Source organism: Pristiophorus japonicus, chromosome 21 (genome assembly GCF_044704955.1).
Source record: "Pristiophorus japonicus isolate sPriJap1 chromosome 21, sPriJap1.hap1, whole genome shotgun sequence".
Lineage (NCBI taxonomy): Eukaryota > Metazoa > Chordata > Chondrichthyes > Pristiophoridae > Pristiophorus > Pristiophorus japonicus.
Window position 1 is genome coordinate 54,605,935 of NC_091997.1, and position 25,602 is coordinate 54,631,536.

General features: G+C 52.4%; 1 protein-coding gene across 5 annotated transcripts in view; it reads right to left on the reverse strand.

Moving 5' to 3' along the window:
- kcnh6a (potassium voltage-gated channel, subfamily H (eag-related), member 6a) overlaps nt 1–25,602 on the reverse strand; it is a 449,471-nt gene that overhangs the window by 17,686 nt on the left and 406,183 nt on the right. For 4 of the 5 annotated variants that reach the window (XM_070864776.1, XM_070864777.1, XM_070864775.1 and 1 more), the window contains 5 exons: nt 11,670–12,069; nt 10,255–10,454; nt 6,070–6,322; nt 4,528–4,721; nt 1,212–1,311 (listed from right to left, as the gene is read on the reverse strand). In XM_070864776.1, the coding sequence (XP_070720877.1) occupies nt 1,212–1,311; nt 4,528–4,721; nt 6,070–6,322; nt 10,255–10,454; nt 11,670–12,069 (1,147 nt within the window). Of the gene's footprint in view, nt 1–1,211; nt 1,312–4,527; nt 4,722–6,069; nt 6,323–10,254; nt 10,455–11,669; nt 12,070–25,602 lie in introns of those variants that run through there. The other variant, XM_070864780.1, reaches the window with a different exon arrangement.

Genomic DNA, 25,602 nt, shown 5'->3' on the forward strand with positions numbered 1-25,602 from the left:
GAGGGGCCGAATGGCCGACTCCTGCTCCTATTTCTTGTGTTCTTACGGTGTAATGGCAGTGTGCGGGAGTGAGTGTGAGGCAGTGTGAGGGAGTGAGTGTGAGAGAGTGAGTGTGAGGGAATGAGTGTGAGAGTGAATGAGGGAGTGAGTGTGTAATGGGCAGTGTGAGAGAGTGAGTGTGAGGGAGTGAGTGAGTGTGAGAGTGAGTGTGAGGGAGTGAGAGTGAGTGAGAGAGTGAGTGTGAAGGAGTGAATGTGAGGGAATGAGTGTGAGCGAATGAGTGTGAGGGAGTGAGTGTGTGGGAGTGTGTAATGGGCAGTGTGAGAGAGTGAGTATGTAATAGGCAGAGTGAGAGTGTGAGTGAGAGAGTGTGAGTGAGAGAGTGTGAGAGAGTGTGAGCGAGTGAGTGTGTAATAAGCAGTGAGAGTGAGAGAGTGAGAGAGTGAGAGAGTGAGAGAGTGAGAGAGTGAGAGAGTGAGAGAGTGAGAGAGTGAGAGAGTGAGAGAGTGAGAGAGTGAGAGAGTGAGAGAGTGAGAGAGTGAGAGGGAGTGAGTATAATAGGCAGTGAGAGAGTGTGAGTGAGTGAATGTGAGAGAGTGAGTGAGTGTGAGTGTGAGTGAGAGAGAGAGCGTGAGTGAGTGAGAGTGAGTGAGAGAGAGTGAGTGTGAGTGTGAGTGTGCATGAGAGAGAGAGAGTGAGTGTAAGAGAGAGAGTGTGAGTGAGTGTGCAATGGGCAGTGTGAGAGAGTGAGTGTGAGGGAGAGAGAGAGTGAGTGCGAGAGCGAGGGACAGAGTGTGATTGTGAGAGAGTGAGTGTGAGTGTGAGTGTGCATGAGAGAGAGAGAGTGAGTGTGAGAGAGAGAGTGTGAGTGTGAGTGTGCATGAGAGAGAGAGAGTGAGTGTGAGAGAGTGAGTATGAGTGTGAGTGTGCATGAGAGAGAGAGAGTGAGTGTGAGAGAGAGAGTGTGAGTGAGTGTGCAATGGGCAGTGAGAGAGAGTGAGTGTGAGGGAGAGAGAGAGTGAGTGAGGGACAGAGTGTGATTGTGAGAGAGTGAGTGTGAGTGTGAGTGGGCGGCCGTTTATCCGCCTCCTCCTCGTCTGTCCATGTGGAGTGCCAGTTTTGCCATGGGTGATAGTGGTGTATAACGGAGTTGGGCAGCCCCGGTGCCGGTTATCACCGTTAGAGGGACGGTGCCCGTGGCCAACACTCACCAGCGTCGCTCCTTTCCCGGAAGGAGAGCTTCCTCCGGCGCACCCTCCTGTGCCCGCAGTCAGAGTCCTCACTTGGGGGTGAATGGAGAATTCGGTCTGTCTATTAAATGCAGTTTAGATAACACAAAAGAATCTTTGTCTCACACAGATAGAATCACAGAATCCTGGTGCCCACTAACACTGAACATTCTCATCGGGCACGATGCTCCATTGGGTGTGGGCAGCGTCCTTGCAGTGTCTCAGTGTACACTAGTCACAGACACACTGGGACACACTGGGGACAGTGGGACACACTGGGGACACACTGGGGACAGTGGGACACACTGGGGACACATTGGGGCACTGGGACAGTGGGACACACTGGGGACACATTGGGGCACTGGGACACACTGGGGACACATTGGGGCACTGGGACACACTGGGGACACAATGGGGACACAATGGGACACACTGGGGCACACTGGGGACACACTGGGGCACACTGGGGACACATTGGGGCACTGGGACACACTGGGACACACTGGGGAGACACTGGGGGCACTGGGGACACACTGGGGACTTTGGGACACACTGGGGACACTGGGACACACTGGGACACACTGGGACACATTAGGAACACACAGGGGACAATGGGACACACTGGGGAGACACTGGGACACATTGGGGCACTGGAAACACATTGGGGCACTAGGGACACACTGGGACACACTGGGGACAATGGAACACACTGGGATACACTGGGGACACACTGGGGACAATAGAACACACTGGGACACACTGGGGACAATGGAACACACTGGGGACACACGGGACAATGGGACACACTGGGGACACATTGGGGCAGTGGGACACACTGGGGACACATTGGGGCACTGGGACACACTGGGGACACAATGGGACACACTGGGACACACTGGGGACACTGGGACACACTAGGAACACTCTGGGACACACTGGGGACACATTGGGGCACTGGGGCACACTGTGGACACATTGGGGCACTAGAGACACATTGGGGCACTGGGACACACTGGGGACACATTGGGGCACACTGGGGACTTTGTGACACACTGGGACACACTGGGACACACTGGGGACACACTGGGGACACACTGGGGAGACACTGGGGCACACTGGGGACACATTGGGGCACACTGGGAACTTTGGGACACACTGGGACACACTGGGACACACTAGGAACACACTGGGGATAATGGGACACACTGGGGAGACACTGGGACACACTGGGGACACATTGGGGCACTGGAGACACATTGGGGCACTAGGGACACACTGGGGACAATGGAACACACTGGGGACACACTGGGGACAATGGAACACACTGGGAGACACTGGGACACACTGGGGAGACACTGGGGACACACAGAAACATAGAAACGTAGAAAATAGATGCAGGAGTAGGCCATTCGGCCCTTCAAGCCTGCAGCGCCATTGAATATGATCATGGCTGATCATTCAACCTCAGTACCCCATTCCTGCTTTCTCTCCATACCCCTTGATCCCTTTAGCCGTAAGGGCCACATCTAACTCCCTTTTGAATATATCCAACGAACTGGACTCAACTACTTTCTGTGGTTCACTACTCTCTGAGTGAAGAAGTTTCTCCTCATCTCTGTCCTAAATGGCTTACTCCTTATCCTTAGACTGTGTCCCCTGGTTCTGGACTTCCCCAACATCGGGAACATTCTTCCTGCATCTAACCTGTCCAGTCCTGTCAGAATGTTATATGTTTCTATGAGATCCCCTCTCACCCTTCTAAGTTCCAGTATATGTCTAGCCGATCCAGTCTTTCCTCATATGTCAGTTCTGCCATCCCGGGAATCAGTCTGGTGAACCTTTGCTGCACTCTCTCAATAGCAAGCATGTCCTTCCTCAGATTAGGAGACCAAAACTGCACACAATACCCAAGGTGAGGCCTCACCAAGGTCCTGTACAACTGCAGTAAGACCTCCCTGCTCCTATACTCAAATCCCCTCGCTATGAAGGCCAGCATGCCATTTGCCTTCTTTACTGCCTGCTGTACCTGTTTGCCTACCTTAAATGACTGATGAACCATGACACCCAGGTCTCGTTGAACCCCGCCTTTTACTAATCTGTCACCATTCAGATAATAATCTGCCTTCCTGTTTTTGCCACCAAAGTGGATAACCTCACATTTATCCACATTATACTGCATCTGCCATGCATTTGCCCATTCACCAAACATGTCCAAGTTCCCCTGCAGCCTCTTAGCATCCTCCTCACAGCTCGCACTGCCACCCAGCTTAGTGTCATCTGCAAACTTGGAGATATCAATTCCTTCGTCTAAATCATTAATGTATATTGTAAATAACTGCCGTCCCAGCACTGAGCCCTGCGGCACCACACTAGTCACTGCCTGCCATTCTGAAAAGGACCCGTTTATTCCCACTCTTTGCTTCCTGTCTGCCAACCATTTCTCGATTCACGTCAGTACATTACCCCCAATACTATGTGCCTTAATTTTGCACACTAATCTCTTGTGTGGGACCTTGTCAAAAGCCTTTTGAAAGTCCAAATACACCACATCTACTGTTTTTCCCTTATCCACTCTACTAGTTACATCCTCAAAAAACTCTAGAAAGGATTCCCTTTCAGAAATCCATGCTGACTTGGACTGATCCTGTCACTGCTTTCCAAATCCGCTGCTATTACATCTTTAATAATTGATTCCAACATTTTCCCCATTAGTGATGTCAGTCTATAATTTTGTTTTCTCTCTCCCTCCAATCCATAGGAACTGATCCAAAGTCCATGGAATGTTGGAAAATGACCACTAATGTATCTACTATTTCTAGGGCCACTTCCTTAAGTACTCTGGGATGCAGGCTATCAGGCCCTGGGAATTTATTGGCCTTCAGTCCCTTCAATTTCCCTAAAACCATTTCCTGACTAATAAGGATATCCCTCAGTTCCTCCTTCTCGCTAGACCCTTGGTTCCCTAGTATTTTCGGGAGATTATTTGTGTCTTCCTTAGTGAAGACAGAACCAAAGTATTTGTTCAATTGCTCTGCCATTTTCTTGTTTCCCATTATGAATTCACCTGATTCTGACTGCAAGGGACCTACATTAGTCTTCACTAATCTTTTTCTCTTCACATATCTATAGAAGCTTTTGCAGTCAGTTTTTATGTGGGAGACACATTGGGGACACACTGGGTGTACACGGATATGGACTATGTGTAGTCTGCTGTATTCTATGTTAATAAAGCAGCGCAATCGATGGGGAAACCGAGTTTTCTTTGGTTTAAAGCAGAAATGAAAAGGCCTATACTCACATCTCTGAGATTGAAGGTGATCTCCAAATTGGTCCAGAAGTTATTGGAGAAATCGGGGTACATGTCGAGGACCTCGAGCAGGTCGTCCCGCACGATGCGGTGTAAGTCGCAGTACGTCAGTGCTCGGACATCAGCGTTAGATTTCCCTGGCCTGGCGTACAGGCTGATCGGCTCTCCGAATGTGTCGTTCTTCCCTGGAATCAAAAACACCCAGAGCATCAAATATAAGCACTGAGCCACCATGCATACAGTCAGCCCAGGCTCAGTGGGGGCACTGTCACTCCCAGCCGGGAGGCCACACGTTCCAGTCCCACTCCAGTGACTTGAGCTCAGGAACAGGAGGCCATTCAGCCCCTCGAGCCTGTTACACAGGAACAGGAGGCCACTCAGCCCTTCGAGCCTGTTATACAGGAACAGGAGGCCATTCAGCCCCTCGAGTCTGTTACAAAGGAACAGGAGGCCATTCAGCTCCTCGAGTCTGTTACAAAGGAACAGGAGGCCATTCAGCCCCTCGAGCCTGTTACACAGGAACAGGAAGCCACTCATCCCTTCGAGCCTATTACACAGGAAAAGGAGGCCATTCAGCCACTCGAGCCTGTTACACAGGAACAGGAGGCTACTCAGCCCTTTGAGCCTGTTACACAGGAACAGGAGGCCATTCAGCCCCTCGAGTTTGTTACACAGGAACAGGAGGCTACTCAGCCCTTTGAGCCTGTTACACAGGAACAGGAGGCCATTCAGCCCCTCGAGCCTGTTACCCAGGAACAGGAGGCCATTCAGCCTCTCGAGCCTGTTACACAGGAACAGGAGGCCATTCAGCTCCTCGAGTCTGTTACACAGGAACAGGAGGCCATTCAGCTCCTCGAGTCTGTTACACAGGAACAGGAGGCCATTCAGTCCCTCGAGCCTGTTACACAGGAACAGGAGGAGGCCGTTTAGCCCCTCGAGCCTGTTACCATAGGAACAGGAGGAGGCCGTTTAGCCCCTTGAGCCTGTTACCATAGGAACAGCAGGAGGCAGTTTAGCCCCTCGAGCCTGTTACCATAGGAACAGGAGGAGGCTGTTTAGCACCTCGAGCCTGTTACAGGGCCATGAGGTAAAAGCCCAAAGGGCCAGCAGAGCAGCGTTGGGATGTTTGGAAAGGGGGCTGGTGCGGGCTGCAAAAGTAAGGAAAGCGGAAACACAATGGGGCTGAATGTCCTTGGACTTTTTGCCGCCGTGACCTCGCCCCGACTGTGACAGGACAGCAGCGGATAGTCTGAGCGAACGCAGCCTCATTATTGGTAACCGGGACCCCCCTCCCCTTTAACGCCCGCACTGTTGAGTCTCATCATGGTTAAGGGGCCCCTCATTTCAATATAACCACAGTCCCCATGAACCTCCGTGCTGAACTTGCGTGCAGATTCCGAGCGGCGCTGGGTGTGGCGTGAACAATACGTGGGCGCCCTCCCGCCATTGGGCGCCCTTCCCGGGCGGGGGGCCCGGCCCCGACCCCGACCCCTCGCGGGACAGGCTGAGAGCGACGCGGCGCAGTGCACGCACCCAAGATGGCCACCACCATGTCGTCGCGCAGGATCTCGATGGAGCCGCTGGAGATGAAGTAGAGCGCAGTGAGCACATCCCCGTAGTGGACCAGCGTGTCGCCGGGCGGAGCGTGCGTGGTCTTGAACTTCATGGCCAGGGCCCGCAGGCAGCCTGGGCTGGCCCCACGGAAGGCCTTGCAGTTCTGCAGCAGGCTGCGGTTCAGGTGCAGGCAAATGTCCGCCTGCAGGCACTCCGGGAAACCTTTCAGCACCTGGCCAAAAAGAAACAGGACACGGTTACTGTCAGTGTGAGGGCACGGCTTCCAGAACCTTCTCTGCTCATGTCCCCCTTCTGGGAGTGTCCGACTCCCTGATTCCACTTACCCCACCCCCGTAATCTTTCTCCCCTTTCTGCTCTCAGTGAACCCTGAGCATCAGCCACTACCCCTCCTCCGCTTGCATCCCCAGCCCTCCGATCAATAACCCCTCCCCCGCTCACCCTGCTGGTCGCCCCTCCCCCCAATCAATACCCCTCGCTAACCTCTACCCCCACTCGCTACATCCTGTTCCCGCTCTTACCCCTCTCCCGCTCACTCACAGATTCTTGAACTATAGAGGAGTCAAGGGTTATGGGGAGCGGGCGGGGAAGTGGAGTTCAGGCCAGGATCAGATCAGTCATGATCGTATTGAATGGCGGAACAGGCTCAAGGGGCCGAATGGCCGACTCCTGCTCCCATTTCTTATTTCTTGCTCCCTATCCCTGCCACTCTCCCTATCCCAGCCACACTCCCTATCCCAGCCACTCCCTATCCCAGCGACACTCCCTATCCCAGTGACTCTCCCTAACCCAGCCACACTCCCTATCCCAGCCACTCCCTATCCCAGCCACACTCTCTATCCCAGTGACTCTCCCTAATCCAGCCACACTCCCTATCCCTGCCACTCTCTATCCCAGCCACTCTCTATCCCAGCCTCTCCCTAACCCAGCCACTCTCCCCATCCCAGCCACTCTCTATCCCAGCCACACTCCCTATCCCAGCGCCTCTCCCTATCCCAGCGCCTCACCCTATCCCAGCCACACTCCCTATCCCAGCCACAATCCCTATTCCAGCGCCTCTCCCTATCCCAGCCACACTCCCCATCCCAGCCACTCTCTATCCCAGCCACACTCCCTATCCCAGCGCTTCTCCCTATCCCAGCCACACTCCCTATCCCTGCCACTCTCTATCCCAGCCACTCTCTATCCCAGCCTCTCCCTAACCCAGCCACACTTCCTATCCCAGCCACTCTCTATCCCAGCCACTCCCTATCCCAGCCACACTCCCTATCCCAGCCACACTCCCTATCCCAGCCACTCTCTATCCCAGCCACACTCCCTATTCCAGCGCCTCTCCCTATCCCAGCCACACTCCCTATCCCAGCCACTCTCTATCCCAGCCACTCCCTATCCCAGCCACTCCCTATCCCAGCCACTCTCTATCCCAGCGCCTCTCCCTATCCCAGCCACACTCCCTATCCCAGCCACTCTCTATCCCAGCGACTCTCCCTATCCCAGCCACGCTCCCTATCCCAGCGACTTGCCCTATCCCAGCCACAGTCCCTATCCCAGCTACTCTCTCTATACCAGCCCCTCTCCCTATCCCAGCCATGCTCGATACCTCTCTGCGTACTCCCTGAACTCCTTGCAGTAACCTACGAATCTCTTCACCTCTCCCGAAGGCACTGCCTCTGAGGTACAGCTCCTTCACGGCAAACGAGCCAAAGGTGGGCAGCAGAAATATTACACCCTCAAAGCCTCCCTGGTGAATTGCGATATCAGCACCGACACCTGGGAGACCCTGGCCGAAGACTGCTCTAGGTGGAGAAAGTGCATCCGGGAGGGCGCTGAGCTCCTCGAGTCTCAACGCCGCGAGTGTGAAGAGGTCAGGCGCAGGCAGCGGAAGGAGCGTGTGGTAAATCAGTCCCACCACCCCCCCCCCCCTTCCCCCGATGAATGTCTGTCCCACCTGTGGCAGGGTCTGTGGCTCTCGTATTGGACTGTTCAGCCACCAAAGGACTCACTTTGGGAGTGGAAGCAAGTCTTCCTCGATTCCGAGAGACTGTCTATGATGATGATGATAATGACAGCTCCATCACTGCCTGCAGACATCCAGGACCCTGCCCAGGCTGCCAATCACCTAAGATGGTGAGTGCGGGCTATTGAACCATGGGATGCATCATGGTCAAACCTGAACGTGACGACATCTGACGTCCACACACACAAGAGACGGTGATCTGTAGCCCGACCCTTGGCTGATTTCCCCTCCTTTGTCCAGTGGGTTGGGGCCAATTGCAGTGACCATACCTGCAACCTTGGGGTGAGATGGACAGACGAGGCTGTGACTCAGGTTGGAACCCATGTGCCGTCAGGAAACGAGTATTTGTAGGTTGCCCCTCAGACCCTACCCCCCCACCCCGGACCTCCCAATCTATCCGTGTGGCTGGGTACACATGGGCGGTGCATATACCCATCGAGCCATGCCGGGAGGGCCTGCTGGCTTTGGTTTGACAGGAGACTGAGCATCCACAGCTTCAGCGAGAGGGTTTATATTCACAATTAGCAGCACATTCTGCTTGAAGCCAAAGTGAATGAAGAGTCTTCCTGAGCGTCAGTGAGCTGCTCCGGCCATCAGCTCCAATCACCAGCGAGTCACTCAATGCTGACCCTGAGTCCAGTTCATGTACCCCAGGGATTGGAGTCTGTGTACAGCAGTGAGTCTCGGGGCACTGGCAGTCCCAGCACCTCCTGCATCAGCATGGCTTCGATGGGATACACTGGCCGCGGGTTTCGGGGATGCTCTCCCACCCGCCCCCCCACCCTGCGTCCATCGGGAAACAGCAACTCGCCCCCCCCTCCCTCGGGAAAACACGCTTTGTGTGAAACGCGAGCCCGCCCACACAATAAACCCCAAATCTGCACCACTCACTTCAAACAGACTTCGGTTTCATTCCTCCCCACTCGGTGCCTGGGCCATGCTGAACACAAGGTTCCCCTTCCCCTTCTCCACTCATAACAACATAAGAAACAGGAGCAGGAGCTGGCCATTCGGCCCCTCGAGCCTGCTCCGCCATTCAGTGAGATCATGGCTGATCTTCTACCTCAATGCCACTTTCCTGCACTATCCCCATATCCCTTAATATCCAAAAATCTAGCGATCTCTGTCTTGAATATACTCAAAGACTGAGCTTCCACAGCCCTCTGGGGCAGAGAATTGCAGAGATTCATCACCCTCTGAGTGAAGAAGTTTCTCCTTATCTCAGTCTTAAATGGCCGACTCCTTATCGTGAGACTGTGAACCCTGGTTCTAGACTCTCCAGCCAGAGGCGTAATTATACAGAACAGCGCTCCCAGCATGGAGCCTCGCCTGTTTATATAACTTGTCTCCAGACCCCAGGCCCAGGCCCAGGGTTGAGGGTTGTCCCCAGACCCAGGGGGTGAGGGCTGTCCCCAGGCCCAGGGGGTGAGGGCTCTCCCTAGGCCCAGGGGGTGAGGGCTGTTCCTAGGCCCCAGGCCTAGGGGTGAGAGTTGTCCGCAGGCCCCAGGCCCAGTATTGCTGTGAGCAGCCAGTAGGAGTTATGTCAGGGTTCTTTCTGTCGCTGGGCTGCAATGCCTTCTGACTGTGGTCTCTTGCTCACACAGCACTCCTGAGATGGAGGTGACCTACTGACTGCTCCCCCCTCCCCGCCTCCCCCCCACCCCACCTTCACTCCCACCATCCAGCTCACCACTCTCAGCCGCTGCTCCAACCTAAGGCATCGCCAGGGAGTTAGCCCTGCTTCGTGTCTGGCTGTTCTGCTGCCTACTGCCTCATTCCAGCAAGGAGCTGTCACAGGAAGATGGGAATTGAAGCAAGCCATTCAGCCCCGCGAGCCTGTTCCAGCAGTCCATTTCCTGGCAGTCTATTTGGTGCTGAAACACCCCATCGCAAGAGGCAGCAATGGTGGATTGTGAAAGAGGGAGCTGGATGGTCATTGGGTGAGCAGAGTGTGTGAAGGTAAAGGACATGGTGCGGGGTAATTGCTGGGCTTGGGAGAAGGCTGGAGGAGTGCAATGGATTGTTTCCCCATGCCCCAGGACCTTGGTTGGGCACCGAGTCTCTGTTCACTGCCCTTGTGCCCTCTGTGTGGCTCTGGGACTCTGGCCCACAGGCGTTTCAGTACTCACAGCGTTCATGTCAATCCCATTGGTGTAGGACCAGGCGTGTTGGAAATATTCCTCAAGCCTCTGTCGCAGCGGGTTGGGGATCTGGTGGAAGCGGATGAATTCTTTCACTCGGAGCATCTGTGTGTGGTAGCGAGCGGTGCCGGAGTACAACCGCTGGATGATGGCGGACACATTCCCGAAGATACTGGCATACATGAGAGCTGGGGAATAGGTCAAAGGTCAAACAAAAATATAACCAAGGAACTCACTGAATCAGCTGTCTTTTACCAACCAAGGGCCCACTGTCTACAAATAGTGGGATTGCCAACAGAGAATGGCTGCTAAACTTGGGTGGGATCAAGGGTAGGATAGGATGAGGCTGTGGGGTAAGATAGGATAATGGCAGGGTGGGGGCAGTGGGTGGGGAAGGATGGGGTGGGGCAGCGAGGGGGGGATGGGGGAGGGTGCAGTGAGGAGGGGTGGGGGAGGGTGTAGTGAGGGGGTTGGGGGAGGGGTGGAATGGTGAAGGGTGGGGAGGGGATCAGGGCTCAAATTGTCAGGCTTGTTGTTGATGAGAATTCAACATGTCACAAACTAGAGGCTGGGTTTTATTGGAGGAGAGTTTATCAGAGAAAGGGCTGGGATTTGCCAACACCCAACTCTGCCCCGACCACGAGCCATTTCCAATGCATAGTGGGCATCCCTGAGGGAAATGCTGACCAGAGGAGGGACTGGCTTTAAAGGAGGAGATGAGCCTTGTCAGCCTCAGTGATGACATGGGCAGGTAGGAAACCCACCATGGAAGTGACCCCATGGCCCGCTGCATTGCAGGCAGTGTGCGGAGCGGGCCAGTGATGGGGCTGGCGGGGGCAGGGGAGGCAATTGAGGTCAGGCTGGCAGTGATGGTAAGCCACATATCCTGAACTTTTCATTATCATCTCCTGCGATCCCATCAGATTCCCGGCAGGAACATGGAGCAGAATCCAGTCCTGACCGTGCAGTTTAGTAACGTGCTCACATTGTACTCAAAAATGGGATAGTGCTGGCAAAATCCAGGGGCCCAGCATTGCTCATTCTACAGCCTTATGTATAACAAAAGTTCCTGCTCTGGGAGTGTTTGATGGGACAGTGTAAAAGGAGCTTTATTCTGTATCTAACCCCGTGCTGTACCTGCCCTGGGAGTGTTTGATGGGACAGTGTAGAGGGAGCTTTATTCTGTATCTAACCCGTGCTGTACCTGCGATGGGACAGTGTAGAGGGAGCTTTACTCTGTATCTAACCCCCTGCTGTACCTGCTCTGGGAGTGTTTGATGGGACAGTGTAGAGGGAGCTTTACTCTGTATCTAACACATGCTGTACCTGCCCTGGGAGTGTTTGATGGGACAGTGTGTATAGAGAATCACCTCGGGCATCAAGTGAAAAGCCGAAACACTTACAGCCAATCAACATAACACAGATGGAGAAGATCTTCTCGGAATTGGTGTTGGGATAAACATTCCCAAAGCCGACACTGGTCAAGCTGCTGAAGGTGAAGTACAGAGCCGTCACATACTTGTCCTTAATGGAGGGTCCGGAAGCAGGGTCACTGTCATTATATCGCTTCCCGATTTGGTCGCCTAGGTTGTCCAGCCAACCGATCTTGTGAATGGTGTAGGATCGCTCCACATTGCCGATGGCATACCAGATACAGGCCAGCCAGTGGGCAATGAGAGCAAAGGTGCACATGAGCAGGAAGAGCACTGCAGCGCCGTACTCGGAGTAACGGTCCAGCTTGCGGGCCACACGGACCAGCCTCAGCAGGCGAGCCGTCTTCAGGAGCCCGATCAGAGTGGTGGTCTGGAACAAGAGTGGTGCATTGCATCAGTAACTGTGTCATAGCTGCGGAGAGAGTTACAATATAAACAGCACATCCCTGTTACACTCAGAATAACCTAGAGAGCGGTAGAGCGAAACAAGGCAATACAACAACAACCTGTATTTATACAGCGCCTTTAACGTAGATCCGCAAGATCCTACAAATCCCCTGGGAGGACAGACGCACCAACGTTAGCGCCCTCGACCAGGCCAACATCCCCAACATCGAAGCACTGACCACACTCGATCAGCTCCGCTGGGTAGGCCACAATGTTCGCATGCCAGACACGAGACTCCCAAAGCAAGCGCTCTACTCGGAACTCCTTCACGGCAAATGAGCCAAAGGTGAGCAGCAGAAACATTACAGGGACACCCTCAAAGCCTCCCTGATAAAGTGCAACATCCTCACCGACACCTTGGAGTCCCTGGCCAAAGACCGCCCTAAGTGGAGGAAGAGCATCTGGGAGGGCGCAGAGCACCTCGAGTCTCGTCGCCGAGAGCATGCAGAAATCAAGCGCAGACAGCGGAAAGAACACGCGGCAAACCAGTCCCACCCACCCCTTCCCTAACGACTGTCTGTCCCACCTGTGACAGGGACTGTGGCTCTCGTATTGGACTGTTCAGCCACCTGAGAACTCATTCTAAGAGTGGAAGCAAGTCTTCCTCGATTCCGAGGGACTGCCTATGATGATGATTAATGTAGTGAAACGTTCCAGGGCGCTTCATAGGAGTGTTATGAGATTAAAAAATTGACACCGAGCTGCATAAGTAGAAAAAGCTTGGTCAAAAAGGTAGGTTTTAAGGAGCGTCTTGAAGGAGGAAAGAGAGATGGAGAGGTTTAGGGAGGGAGTTCCAGAGCTTGGGGCCTAGACAACAGAAAGCATGGCCACCAATGGTGGAGCGATTATAATCAGGGATGGTCAAGAGGGCAAAATTAGAGGAGCGCAGACATCTCTGAGGGTTGTGGGACTGGAGGAGATTACAGAGATAGGGAGGGGCAAGAAAATTTCTGCTCTTACCTGTTACACCCAGAATAACGGAAAGAGAGGGAGACAGCAGAATAGAGAGACAAGACAATATATATAGCACATAGCTGTTACGCACAGAATAACAAATAAAGAGAGGGTGATAGAGAGAGACTAGCAGCATAAAATGCACGTACCAGTTACAGAAAGGATAACAGATTCAGCAATGCAAACAAAGTTGTTCAGGGGGTTTATATATCGAATAATAGATACCTAGAAGTGAGTTACAGGCTGTAATCTAATCGAGGGGTTCGGGGGCTTTATATATAGAATAACAGATACCTGGTAGTGTGTTACAATCTGTAATCTAATTGAGGGATTCGGTGGGTTTATTTATAGGAGTGGGAGGACACATATATCAGTCCATGAGAAAAGAGAAAGTGAGGGAGACAAGGGAGGGAGATGGGGGGAGGGGAGGGGATGAATGGAGAGGGGAAGAGGGAGGAGAGGGGAAGGAACGAAAGAAAGAGACGGAGGAGAGAGGAGGTGAAAATGGGAAGGACAGAGAGTTGAAGGAGAGAAAGGGTAATGAGAGGGGAGGAAAGGTGATGGGAGAGGAGGGATGAAAGAGGGTGCGGAGGGGAAGGGAAAGGAGAGGATAGGAAGGGAGCAGTGGGAAAAGAAAGGGAAGGGATATGAGGGTGGAGAGAGAATTGGGAGAGACGGGAGAGAGAGGGGGAGGGGAGAGAGAGGGGGGAGGGGAGAGAGAGAGGGGGAGGAGGAGAGAGAGAGAGGGGGGAGAGAGAGGAGGGGAGGGGAGAGAGGGGGGAGGGGAGAGAGGCAGAGAGAGAGAGGGGAAGGAGAGAGAGAGAGGGAGGAGAGAGAGAGAGTGGGAAGGACAGAGAGAGGGGGAGGAGGGGAGAGAGAGAGGGGGAGGAGGGGAGAGAGAGGGGGAGGAGAGAGAGGGGAAGAGAGAGGGGGAGAGAGAGGAGGGGGGAAGGGGAGAGAGAGAGGGGAGAGAGGGGGAGGGGAGAGAGGCAGAGAGGGGGAAGGGAGAGAGAGAGGGGGGAGGAGAGAGCGAGAGAGGGGAAGGGGAGAGAGAGGGGGGAGGCAAGAGAGGGGAAGGGGAGAGAGAGGGGGGAGGAGAGAGAGAGAGGGGGAGGGGAGAGAGAGGGGGGGGGAGAGAGAGGGGGAGAAAGAGGGGAGAGAGGGGGGGAGGGGAGAGAGAGGGGGAGGGGAGAGAGAGAGAGATGACAGAGAGAGCGGGAGGTGTGACGAAAGTCAAGGAGAAAAGAGAAAAAATGGCCAGGGGCAGAAGAGTAGAGGGGAAGAGGAGGTGGGAGGGAAGAGAGACGGGGAGGAGTGAGGGATGAGAGAGGAAGAGGTGAGGAGAACAAGGGAACACAGAGACAATGAGAGGAGAGAGAGAGGGGGAAAGGCTCTCTATTTGACCTTGAGTTACATGTAATGAATAGAAATTGCAGCAGAACACAGCCAGTGCAGGGAAAGTGAAGTTTACAGCAAATGATATCACACTGGCTCCAATAAATGAGGGGGAATTGTGTGGTGTGTGGGCTGATGTTCAGATGCAGGTTTAGATACAGATTGGGAACGACAGGTGCAATCTGCCCCCTGAGGGTTAGCTGAAGTTACAGAATGCCTTTGTAAAGGTAAGATTAAGGCTCTGATTGAGCTGTCGGCTCTTCCCTCAAACAGTGCATTACACCCTATTAGTGAACTGACATCACAGTCACTGACACAATTACAGCGTCGCTGAGCCAATCTGTTGTCATGGTAACCGTCCAGTCGGGGCTGATTTGATGAGGCCCAAGCAGCACTCTGCACTGCCACAGTGTCCCCGGTACACCAGCCTCACAAATCTCTTTCAGAAAATCTGCTGTCTCTCTAAATATATTCAGCAAAATAGTCTGTCACCTCACAATATCGCAGTGTCACCTTCGACTGAAACTTCTAGTTGTTAAATGGGTCATGAATTCAGTGAATCCCAGACTGTCAGAGAATGTATACAGAGGTTCTATACACTGGTGTCTCTCAGTCCCTCTTCCTCAGGGAGACATCTGTACACTGACTGGGTCTCTCAGTCCCTCTCCCTCAGGGAGACATCTGTACACTGACTGGGTCTCTCAGTCCCTCTCCCTCAGGGAGGTATCTGTACACTGACTGGTGTCTCTCACTCCCTCTCCCTCAGGGAGATATCTGTACACTGACTGGGTCTCTCAGTCCCTCTCCCTCAGGGAGGTATCTGTACCCTGACTGGTGTCTCTCAGTCCCTCTCCCTCAGGGAGATATCTGTACACTGACTGGGTCTCTCAGTCCCTCTCCCTCAGGAAGGTATCTGTACACTGACTGGGTCTCTCAGTCCCTCTCCCTCAGGGAGGTATCTGTACCCTGACTGGTGTCGCTCAGTCCCTCTCCCTCAGGGAGATATCTGTACACTGACTGGGTCTCTCAGTCCCTCTCCCTCAGGAAGGTATCTTCTGTACACTGACTGGGTCTCTCAGTCCCTCTCCCTCAGGGAGGTATCTGTACCCTGACTGGTGTCGCTCAGTCCCTCTCCCTCAGGGAGATATCTGTACACTGACTGGGTCTCTCAGTCCCTCTCCCTCAGGGAGATATCTGTACACTGACTGGGTCTCTCAGTCCCTCTCCCTTACGGAGATGTCTGTACCCTGACTGGTGTCGCTCAGTCCCTCTCCCTCAGGGAGATATCTGTACACTGACTGGGTCTCTCAGTCCCTCTCCCTCAGGGAGGTATCTGTACCCTGACTGGGTCTCTCAGTCCCTCTCCCTCAGGGAGGTATCTGTACCCTGACTGGTGTCGCTCAGTCCCTCTCCCTCAGGGAGATATCTGTACACTGACTGGGTCTCTCAGTCCCTCTCCCTCAGGGAGATATCTGTACACTGACTGGGTCTCTCAGTCCCTCTTCCTTACGGAGATGTCTGTACCCTGACTGGTGTCGCTCAGTCCCTCTCCCTCAGGGAGATATCTGTACACTGACTGGGTCTCTCAGTCCCTCTCCCTCAGGGAGGTATCTGTACCCTGACTGGTGTCGCTCAGTCCCTCTCCCTCAGGGAGATATCTGTACACTGACTGGGTCTCTCAGTCCCTCTCCCTCAGGGAGGTATCTGTACCCTGACTGGTGTCGCTCAGTCCCTCTCCCTTACGGAGATGTCTGTACCCTGACTGGTATCTCTCACTCCCTCTCCCTCAGGGAGGTATCTGTACACTAACTGATGTCCCTCAGTCCCCTCTCTCGGGAGAGTCCGAGAGTGGGAGAGTCGGTAGGCCCTGAGGTCGGCAAGTCGATAAGCCCTGAGGTCGGTGAGTCGGTAGGTCCTGAGGTCGATGAGTTGATAGGTCCTGAGATCGGTGAGTCAGTAAGCCCTGAGATCGGTGAGTCAGTAAGCCCTGAGGTCGATGAGTCAGTAAGCCCTGAGGTCGATGAGTCAGTAAGCCCTGAGATCGGTGAGTCAGTAAGCCCTGAGGTCGATGAGTCAGTAAGCCCTGAGGTCGATGAGTCAGTAAGCCCTGAGGTCGATGAGTCAGTAAGCCCTGAGATCGGTGAGTCAGTAAGCCCTGAGGTCGATGAGTCAGTAAGCCCTGAGATCGGTGAGTCAGTAAGCCCTGAGGTCGATGAGTCAGTAAGCCCTGAGATCGGTGAGTCAGTAAGCCCTGAGGTCGATGAGTCAGTAAGCCCTGAGGTCGATGAGTCAGTAAGCCCTGAGGTCGATGAGTCAGTAAGCCCTGAGGTCGATGAGTCAGTAAGCCCTGAGATCGGTGAGTCAGTAAGCCCTGAGGTCGATGAGTCAGTAAGCCCTGAGATCGGTGAGTCAGTAAGCCCTGAGGTCGATGAGTCAGTAAGCCCTGAGATCGGTGAGTCAGTAAGCCCTGAGGTCGATGAGTCAGTAAGCCCTGAGGTCGATGAGTCAGTAAGCCCTGAGGTCGATGAGTCAGTAAGCCCTGAGGTCGATGAGTCAGTAGGCCCTGAGGTCGATGAGTCGGTAGGTCCTGAGATCGGTGAGTCGGTAGGTCCTGAGGTCGGCGAGTCGGTAGGTCCTGAGGTCGATGAGTCGGTAGGTCCTGAGGTCGATGAGTCAGTAGGCCCTGAGGTCGATGAGTCAGTAAGCCCTGAGGTCGATGAGTCAGTAGGCCCTGAGGTCGATGAGTCGGTAGGTCCTGAGATCGGTGAGTCAGTAAGCCCTGAGATCGGTGAGTCGGTAAGCCCTGAGATCGGTGAGTCGGTAGGTCCTGAGGTCGGCGAGTCGGTAGGTCCTGAGGTCGGCGAGTCGGTAGGTCCTGAGGTCGATGAGTTGATAGGTTGGGAGTTCAGAGGCCGTGAGTTCGGGAGTTTGGAGGCCATGCGTTCGGGAGTTCGGAGGCCGAGAGGTCGGGAGGCCACAGAGGTCGGTGAGGTGAGTAGCTTTCTTTTCACTATTTCTTTTTAAGTAGATTTTAAACTAGATAAGGCTAACTAGAGGGATGGCAGTGCAGCTCAGTCCCGTGGAGTGCACATCCTGCAGCATGTGGGAAGTCCTGGACGCTTCGTGCAGCCTAGACAACCCTGTGTGCAGGAGGTGTCTCCAGCTTCAACTATTCGAGCTCCGTTTCGGAACTGGAGCAGTGGGTGGAGTCCACGAGGCTGAGAGCTACGTGGATAGCATGTTTCAGGAGGTGGTCACCCCCCAACTTAAAGGCGTGCAGGTAGAGGGGAAGTGGGTGACCACGAGACGTAGTAAGTGTGCTAGGCAGGTAGTGCAGGAGTCCCCCCATGAGTCGATCTCGCTTTCAAACCAATATTCACTTCTGAGTATCGGTAAGGACGATGGTGCCTCTGGGGAGTGCAGCCAGAGCCAAGTCCAAGGCACCACGGGTGGCTCAGCTGCACAGGGGGGAGGGACAAAGAACAAAAGAGCCCTAGTGATAGGGGATTCTATAGTTAGGGGAACAGACAGGAGTTTCTGCGGCCGTAGACATGATTCCTGAATGGTTTTGTGCCTCCCTGGTGCCAGGGTCAAGGATATCACAGAGAGGACGCAGGACATCCTGGGGGGGGGGCGGTGGGAAGGGTAAACAGCTCGAGGTCGTGGTCCATATCAGGACCAACGACATAGGTAAAATAAGGGATGAGGTCCTACAGGAAGAATTCAGGGAGTTAGGAAGAAAATTATAGGGTAGGACCTCAAAGGTAGTAATCTCTGGTTACTACCGGTGCCACGTGCTAATGAGTATAAGAATAGAAGGATAGAGGGGATGAACATGTGGCTGGAAAGTTGGTGTAGGAGGGAGGGCTTTAAATTCTTGAGGCATTGGCACCGCTTCTGGGGGAGATGGGACCTGTACAAACCGGACGGGTTGTACCTCAACAGCTCCGGGACCAATAACCTCGTGGGGAGTTTTGCTCGTGCTGTTGGTGAGAGGTTAAACTAGCTTGGCAGGGGGATGGGAACCTGAGAGAGAATTCAAAAGGGAAGGAAGTAAAGCAGAAATTGGATAGCAAGAATCTAGAAAGTGAATCAGTAAGACAGAGGAAACAGGGCTTAGTATGTAGTAAGCAAGGAGGTCTTCCTGTGCTGAATGTATATACTTTAATGCAAGGAGTATAGCGAATAAGACGGATGAGCTAAGAGCACAGGTAGACACTTGGGAGTATGACATTATAGCCATTACAGAAACATGGCTGAAAGAGGGCCAGGTTTGACAGATCAATATTCCTGGCTACAGGATTTTTAGACAAGATAGAGAAGGGGGTAAAAAGAGGGGGGGTGTCGCGGTACTGAATAAATAAACTATTACAGAGGTGAGGAGGGATGATGTGTTAGAGGGATCTTCAAATAAGGCCATGTAGGTCAAATTGAAAAATAAAAAAGGGGCGATCACACTGCTGGGCGTATATTATAGACCCCCAAACAGTGGGAGGGAGATAGAGGAGCAAATATGTCGGCAAATTGCTGTGAAGTCCAAAAACCATAGGGTAGTAATAGTCGGGGATTTTAACTATCCAAATATTGATTGGGACAAATTTAGTGTGAAGGATATAGAGAGTGCGGAATTCTTGAAATGCATTCAAGAGAACTTTTTTAGTCAGTATGTAGCAAGCCCAACATGAGAGGGGGCGGTCTTGGATTTAGTTTTGGGGAATGAAGCTGGCAGGTGGAAGGGGTATTAGTGGGAGAGCACTTGGGTGCCAGGGACCATAATTCAGTCAGATTCAAGTTGGTTATGGATAAGGGCAAGAATAGGCCTGGAATAAAAGTTCCGAATTGGGGAAAAGCTAATTTTGCTAAGTTAAGGAGTGATTTGGCCATAGTGGACTGGAAACAGCTACTTGTGGGTAAATCAGTGTCAGAACAGTGGGAGGCATTCAAGGAGGAGATCCGGAAGGCTCAGGCCAAACATGTGCCCTTAAAGAAAAAGGCTGGGAAAAATAATTCTAGAGCCCCCTGGATGTCTAGGGACTTACAGGGGAGGATAAAAAAAAAGGAAAGTTTATGTCATATATCAACGGCTAAATACAATAGAATCTTTCGAGGAATATAGAAAGTTAAGAATCAAAATTAAAAAGGATATTAGGAATGCTAAGAGAGAGCATGAGAAATTCTTGGCCAGTAAAATTAAGGAAAACTCTAAGATGTTCTATAAATATATTAAGAGTAAGAGGGTAACTAAAGAAAGGGTAGGGAATATTAGAGACCATGAGGGTAATCTTTGTGTGGAGGCGAAAAATATTGGTAGGGTTCTTAACGAATACTTTGCATCTGTTTTCATAAAGGAAAGGAGCAATGCAGATACTGTTATCGAGGAGGAGTGTGATATTCTGGATGAAATAAATATAGTGAGAGAGGAAGTATTAAGGGGTTTAGCAGCTTTGAAAGTAGACAAGTCCCCAGGCCCGGATGAAATGCATCCCAGGCTGTTGAGCGAAGTAAAAGAGGAAATAGCAGAGGCCTTGACCATCATTTTCCAATCCTCTTAGGATCTGGGCATGGTGCCGGAGGATTGGAGGACTGCTAATGTAGTACCCTTGTTTAAGAAGGGAGAAAGGGATAGGCTAAGTAATTACAGGCCTGTCAGCCTAACCTCAGTGGTGGGAAAATGATTGGAAAAAATCCTGAAAGACAGGATAAATCTACATTTGGAAAGGCAGGGATTAATTAGGGACAGTCAGAGAGGAAGTATTGTTAAGGGAAGATCGTGTTTGACTAACCTGATTGAATTTTTTGAGGAGGTAACCAGGAGGGTCGATGAGGGTAGTGCGTACGATGTAGTGTATAGCGATTTTAGCAAAGCTTTTGATAAGGTCCCACATGGTAGACTGGTCATGAAAGTTAAAAGCCCATGGGATCCAGGGCAAAGTGTCAAGTTGGATCCAAAATTGGCTTAGTGGTAGGAAGCAAAGGATAATGATTGCTGGATGTTTTTGTGACTGGAAGGATGTTTCCAGTGAGGTTCCACAGGGCTCGGTACTGGGTCCCTTGTTTTTTGTGGTATATATCAACGATTTAGATTTGAATATAGGGAGTATGATTAAGAAGTTTGCAGACAACACTAAAATTGGTTGTGTGGTTAATAATAAAGAGAAAAGTCATGGGCTGCAGGAGGATATCAATCTACTGGTCAGGTGGGCAGAGCAGTGACAAATGGAATTTAATTCAGAGAAGTGTGAGGTGATGCACTTTGGGAGGGCTAATAAGGAAAGGGTATACACATTAAGCGGTAGGCCACTTAATAATGTAGATGAACAAAGGGACCTTGGAGTGCTTATCCACAGATTCCTGAAAGTAGCAGGCCAGGTGGATAAGGTGGTTAAGAAGGCATACGGAATGCTTGCCTTTATTGGCTGAGGCATAGAATATAAGAGCAGGGAGGTTATGCTTAAATTGTATAATACTTTGGTTAGGCCACAGCTAGAGTATTGCGTGCAGATCTGGTCGTCGTATTATAGAAAGGATGTGATTGCACTAGAGAGGGTGCAGAGGAGATTTACTAGGATGCTGTCTGGAATGGAGGATCTTAGTTATGAGGACAGATTGGATAGGCTGGGTTTGTTCTCATTGGAACAGAGGAGGTTAAGAGGAGACCTCATTGAGGTGTACAAAATATTGAGGGGCCTGGACATAGTGGATAGTAAGGGTCTATTTCTATTGGTGGAGGGGCCTATTACGAGGGGGCATAGTTTTAAGGTGGTTGGTAGAAGCTTTAGAGGGGATTTGAGGAGGGGCTTCTTTACGCGGAGGGTTGTGAGGATCTGGAACTCGTTGCCTGGAAGAGTTGTGGATGCAGAAACCCTCACCACTTTTAAGAGATGGTTGGATGGGCACTTAAAGTGCAGTCACCTGCTGGGTTACGGACCTAGTGCTGGTAATTGGGATTAGACTGGATGACCTTTTGTTGGACGGAGCAGATATAATGGTAAGTGCTGCAGGGAATAGAATACGGCCAGGGTGATCTCCTGGACTAGTGTCGATTGCCTGGATGGGTTGGAGAGGAATTTTCCTAGATTTCTTCTCCCTAAATTGGCCTGGGTTTTTATCTGGTTTTTGCCTCTCCCTGGGGATCACATGGTTCTGGTTGGGGTGGAGTGTAGAATGTTTTGGTATACGGGGTGTCGAAATTGTGGTGAGGCGGAGTGGTTAGGCTGGGTGCTCTTTGCCTTTCTGTCATTGTTCATAGGTTTATATGTAACCTTTAGGGCTGCTGACCAAGGGCCGTGTGGCTCTTTGTCGGCCGGCGCGGACACGATGGGTCGGAATGGCCTCCTTCTACGCTGTAAATGTCTATGTTTCTATGTTCAACGAGATGTCTGTACAGTGACTGGTGTCTCTCAGTCCCCTCTCCCTCAGGGAGATATCTGTACACTGACTGGTGTCCCTCAGTCCCTCTCCCTCGGGGAGATATCTGGACACTGACCGGTGTCTCTCAGCCCCTTTCTTTCCCTGTTGCGTGGTTGATGCTCAGAAGCTGCCAATTTTGTATCGAATTGCTCCTTCATTGATATCATGTCACTTCAGTACACCTTTGAATGTACCCGTGAATGAGATTGGGTAGGTTTGAGCAAACACTCCATGGGGGTATTACTGAACAGGGATTCTAGGTAAACATCAGCCCCAAGGCCATCTCACCACAGGACTGAAGAATTAACAAGAGAAAAGGAGAGCAAGTGAGAGCATCGCTAGTCACAGTCCGTATATCCAAATTGAAAACACTGGAAATGAAGCACGGGCAAAGTTAGCATCTGAAAGGAAGAGAGGGAGAGAGAAAGAAACAGAGAGAGGAAAATGGAGAGAAAGGAAGACAGAAAGAAAGATAGAGAGATGAAGAAAAGAAATAAAGAGAGACAGAAAGAAAGAGGGAACAAAAAGAGTGAGAAAGATAAAGTACTTATCATGCTGCAACATCTGGAAGTCCATTCCGACAATGACTGACTGTGGAGTGAAGTGTCTATTGTTATGTAGACACTGGGACTGAGCCTGACACAGGGGCTTACAGACGTTCTAGGGCGTGGATCTTCCGGGAGGAATTGGACCTCCTGTATGGCTGAATGTTGCAAGGCGGATGCCTGTTGTACCTTATTGTTTGCAGCACTCCAGCTGTGACTTTCCGCGATAGCAGAACAGGTCTCGTGCTGGGCATTGGGTCTGAAATATCCTCGGGCTCAGGCGCTGCCTCAGCAAGGACACTGTTTCTCACAGCCCCTCGAGCCACAGTCAGATGGTGGAAGGATCCATGTGCCAAAACTTCGGGGGGGGGGGGGTGAAGGGTGAGGGGAGATGGGGGGGGGGCAGTAAACAGCTCTGCAATAGGAACATAGGAACAGCAGGAGGCCATTTAGCCCCTCGAGCCTGTTCCGCCATTCTATCAGATCATGGCTGACCTGTACATCACCTCCATTTATCTGCTTTCGCTCCATACACTTTGATACCCTTACCCAATAAAAATGTACCGATCTCCGTCTAGCCCTGTTGTGTATTTCCAGAATTTTCTATTTTCATTTTAACTTACCAAGATTAACGTATTTGTTTATTAACAACATCACGGATTATGAGCAAGTCAGAGGAATAAAGTTGGCTAATCAACCCCCTGCATTTGTCAGCAGACCCTCCGTGTGACCTGTTGCTCTCCCAGCCCAGTAGCACATGGTCCTGCTTGTATACATTGCCTTGAACCAGCACTGGCTCAGCGTTAGCACTCTTGCCTCTGAATCAGAAGGCTGTGGGTTCAAGCCATGCTCCAGGATTTGAGCACATAATGCAGGATGGCACTCCAGTGCAGTGAAAGGGAAGGGCTTGCACTTATACACCTGTCAGGACGTCTCAAAGTACTTCACAGTCAATGAAGTGTTGTGATAGGGAAACTCAGCAGCCAATTTGCAATTAGATAAATGACAAGATCATTTTAATGATGTTGGTTGAGCGATGAATATTGGCCAGGACACCGGGGATAACTCCCCTGCTCTTCTTCAAAAAGTGCCGTGGGATCTTTTACATCCACTTGAGAGGGCAGACGGGGCCTCGGTTTAAAGTCTCATCCGAAAGTCGGCACCTCGGACAGTACAGCTCTCCCTCAGCACTGCACTGGGAGTGTCAGCCTAGATTTTTGTGCTCAAGTACGTGGAGTTCCACAGCGGACACAAGGGAGCAACGTTCCCGTTAAACTGTGTGGCCACATGGCCATGCTGTGGTCTGGAGGTCCTGGGCAGGCCTCTCACCGGCTTTGCAAAGGGAATAACCGAGCTTGCGCGAAGATTTAAATGGGCCGCATGGCTAGTTAAAGGGACCCTTGTCTGAAAATAAATTCCAGGGAGCTTTGCATGGGGGTGCTGCATTGCCAGAGGTGCTTTCTTCAGGCAAGACATTAACCTGCAGATCTGTCCAACTGTTGAGGTGGGTGTGAGGTGGTCTCCTTAAATAAGGAGACCAAAACTGTACGCAGTACTCCAGGTGTAGTCTCACTCTAGGTGTGGTCGCACCAATGCCCTGGTCTACTACTGCACGAATTTGTTGGTTGATGGGAAACTCCCAACTTTCCCATTTCTGGTGTGCCCCAGATTGCTGCAGGTGGTGTCCCTGACTGAGGCAGACCAAGGCACTTAGACAGCCTTGCTCCCTTGTTGGGAAATGTTGCACCCGCAGGCCTGGTGCAGTGCCTGGCGGCACTGGGATGGGAGTGGGAGAGCTGGGCTGTGCGGGATTGCTCGGTGATGGAGAGACGCTGGGAGAAGATTCCTTCTCCCCCGAAGGCACAGCGCACCCGCCCGCCAGGCGTGGCAGGTGATGTGGGCAAGGAGCTGACACAAGGTGCAGTGTGTCGTGTTGAGAAGGGGGATAGAAACATGAGGAGCTTCAATAGCACAAAGTGGCTCCCCATGGGTAAAGGCACAGGCCTGTATGGAACTGAACTATACCCAACTTATCGAGCTCGAAATTGGGTCCCACCGTGTTTGAGGCGGTGTCACCGCCCCAGAGCTGATTTTACCGCCGGGCGTTAGGAGCCGGCTCCAACTGCCAGATTCAGTTTTTATGCCCAAAGATGAGAGAGCAGCACTAAACGTGGCTTTGCACACTCACCCTTGGCGGGAGCTCAGGAGGCCGACTGAATCTCCCCATCGGGAGGCTGCGGCTGAGCCCACTGGGAAACGGGGAGAAAAGGAAAAGAAAATAAACCTCAACCTCTCCGACCCCACACACAAACCTCCCCCGACCCCCACACACAAACCTCTCCGACCCCACACACAAACCTCCCCCGACCCCACACACAAACCTCTCCGACCCCCCACACAAACCTCCCCCGACCCCACACACAAACCTCTCCGACCCCCACACACAAACCTCCCCCGACCCCAGACACAAACCTCTCCGACCCCACACACAAACTTCCCCCGACCCCACACACAAACCTCTCCGACCCCCACACACAAACTTCCCCCGACCCCACATACAAACCTCCCCCGACCACATACACAAACCTCCCCCGACCCCACACACAAACCTCCCCCGACCCCACACACACACCTCTCTGACCCCACACACATACCTCTCTGACCCCACACACAAACCTCTCCGACTCCCACACACAAACCTCCGACCCCACACACAAACTTCTCCCGACCCCACACACAAACCTCTACGACCCCCACACACAAACCTCTCTGACCCCACACACAAACATCCCCCGACCCCACACACAAACTTCTCCCGACCCCACACACAAACTTCTCCCGACCCCACACACAAACCTCTCCGACCCCACACACACAAACATCCCCCGACCCCACACACAAACATCTCCCGACCCCACACACAAACGTCTCCCGACCCCACACACAAACCTCTCCGACCCCCACACACAAACCTCTCCGACCCCACACACACAAACTTCTCCCGACCCCACACACAAACCTCTCCGACCCCACACACACAACCTTCCCCCGACCCCACACACAAACCTCTCCTGACCCCACACACAAACCTCTCTGACCCCCACACACAAACCTCTCCGACCCCCACACACAAACCTCTCCGACCCCCACAC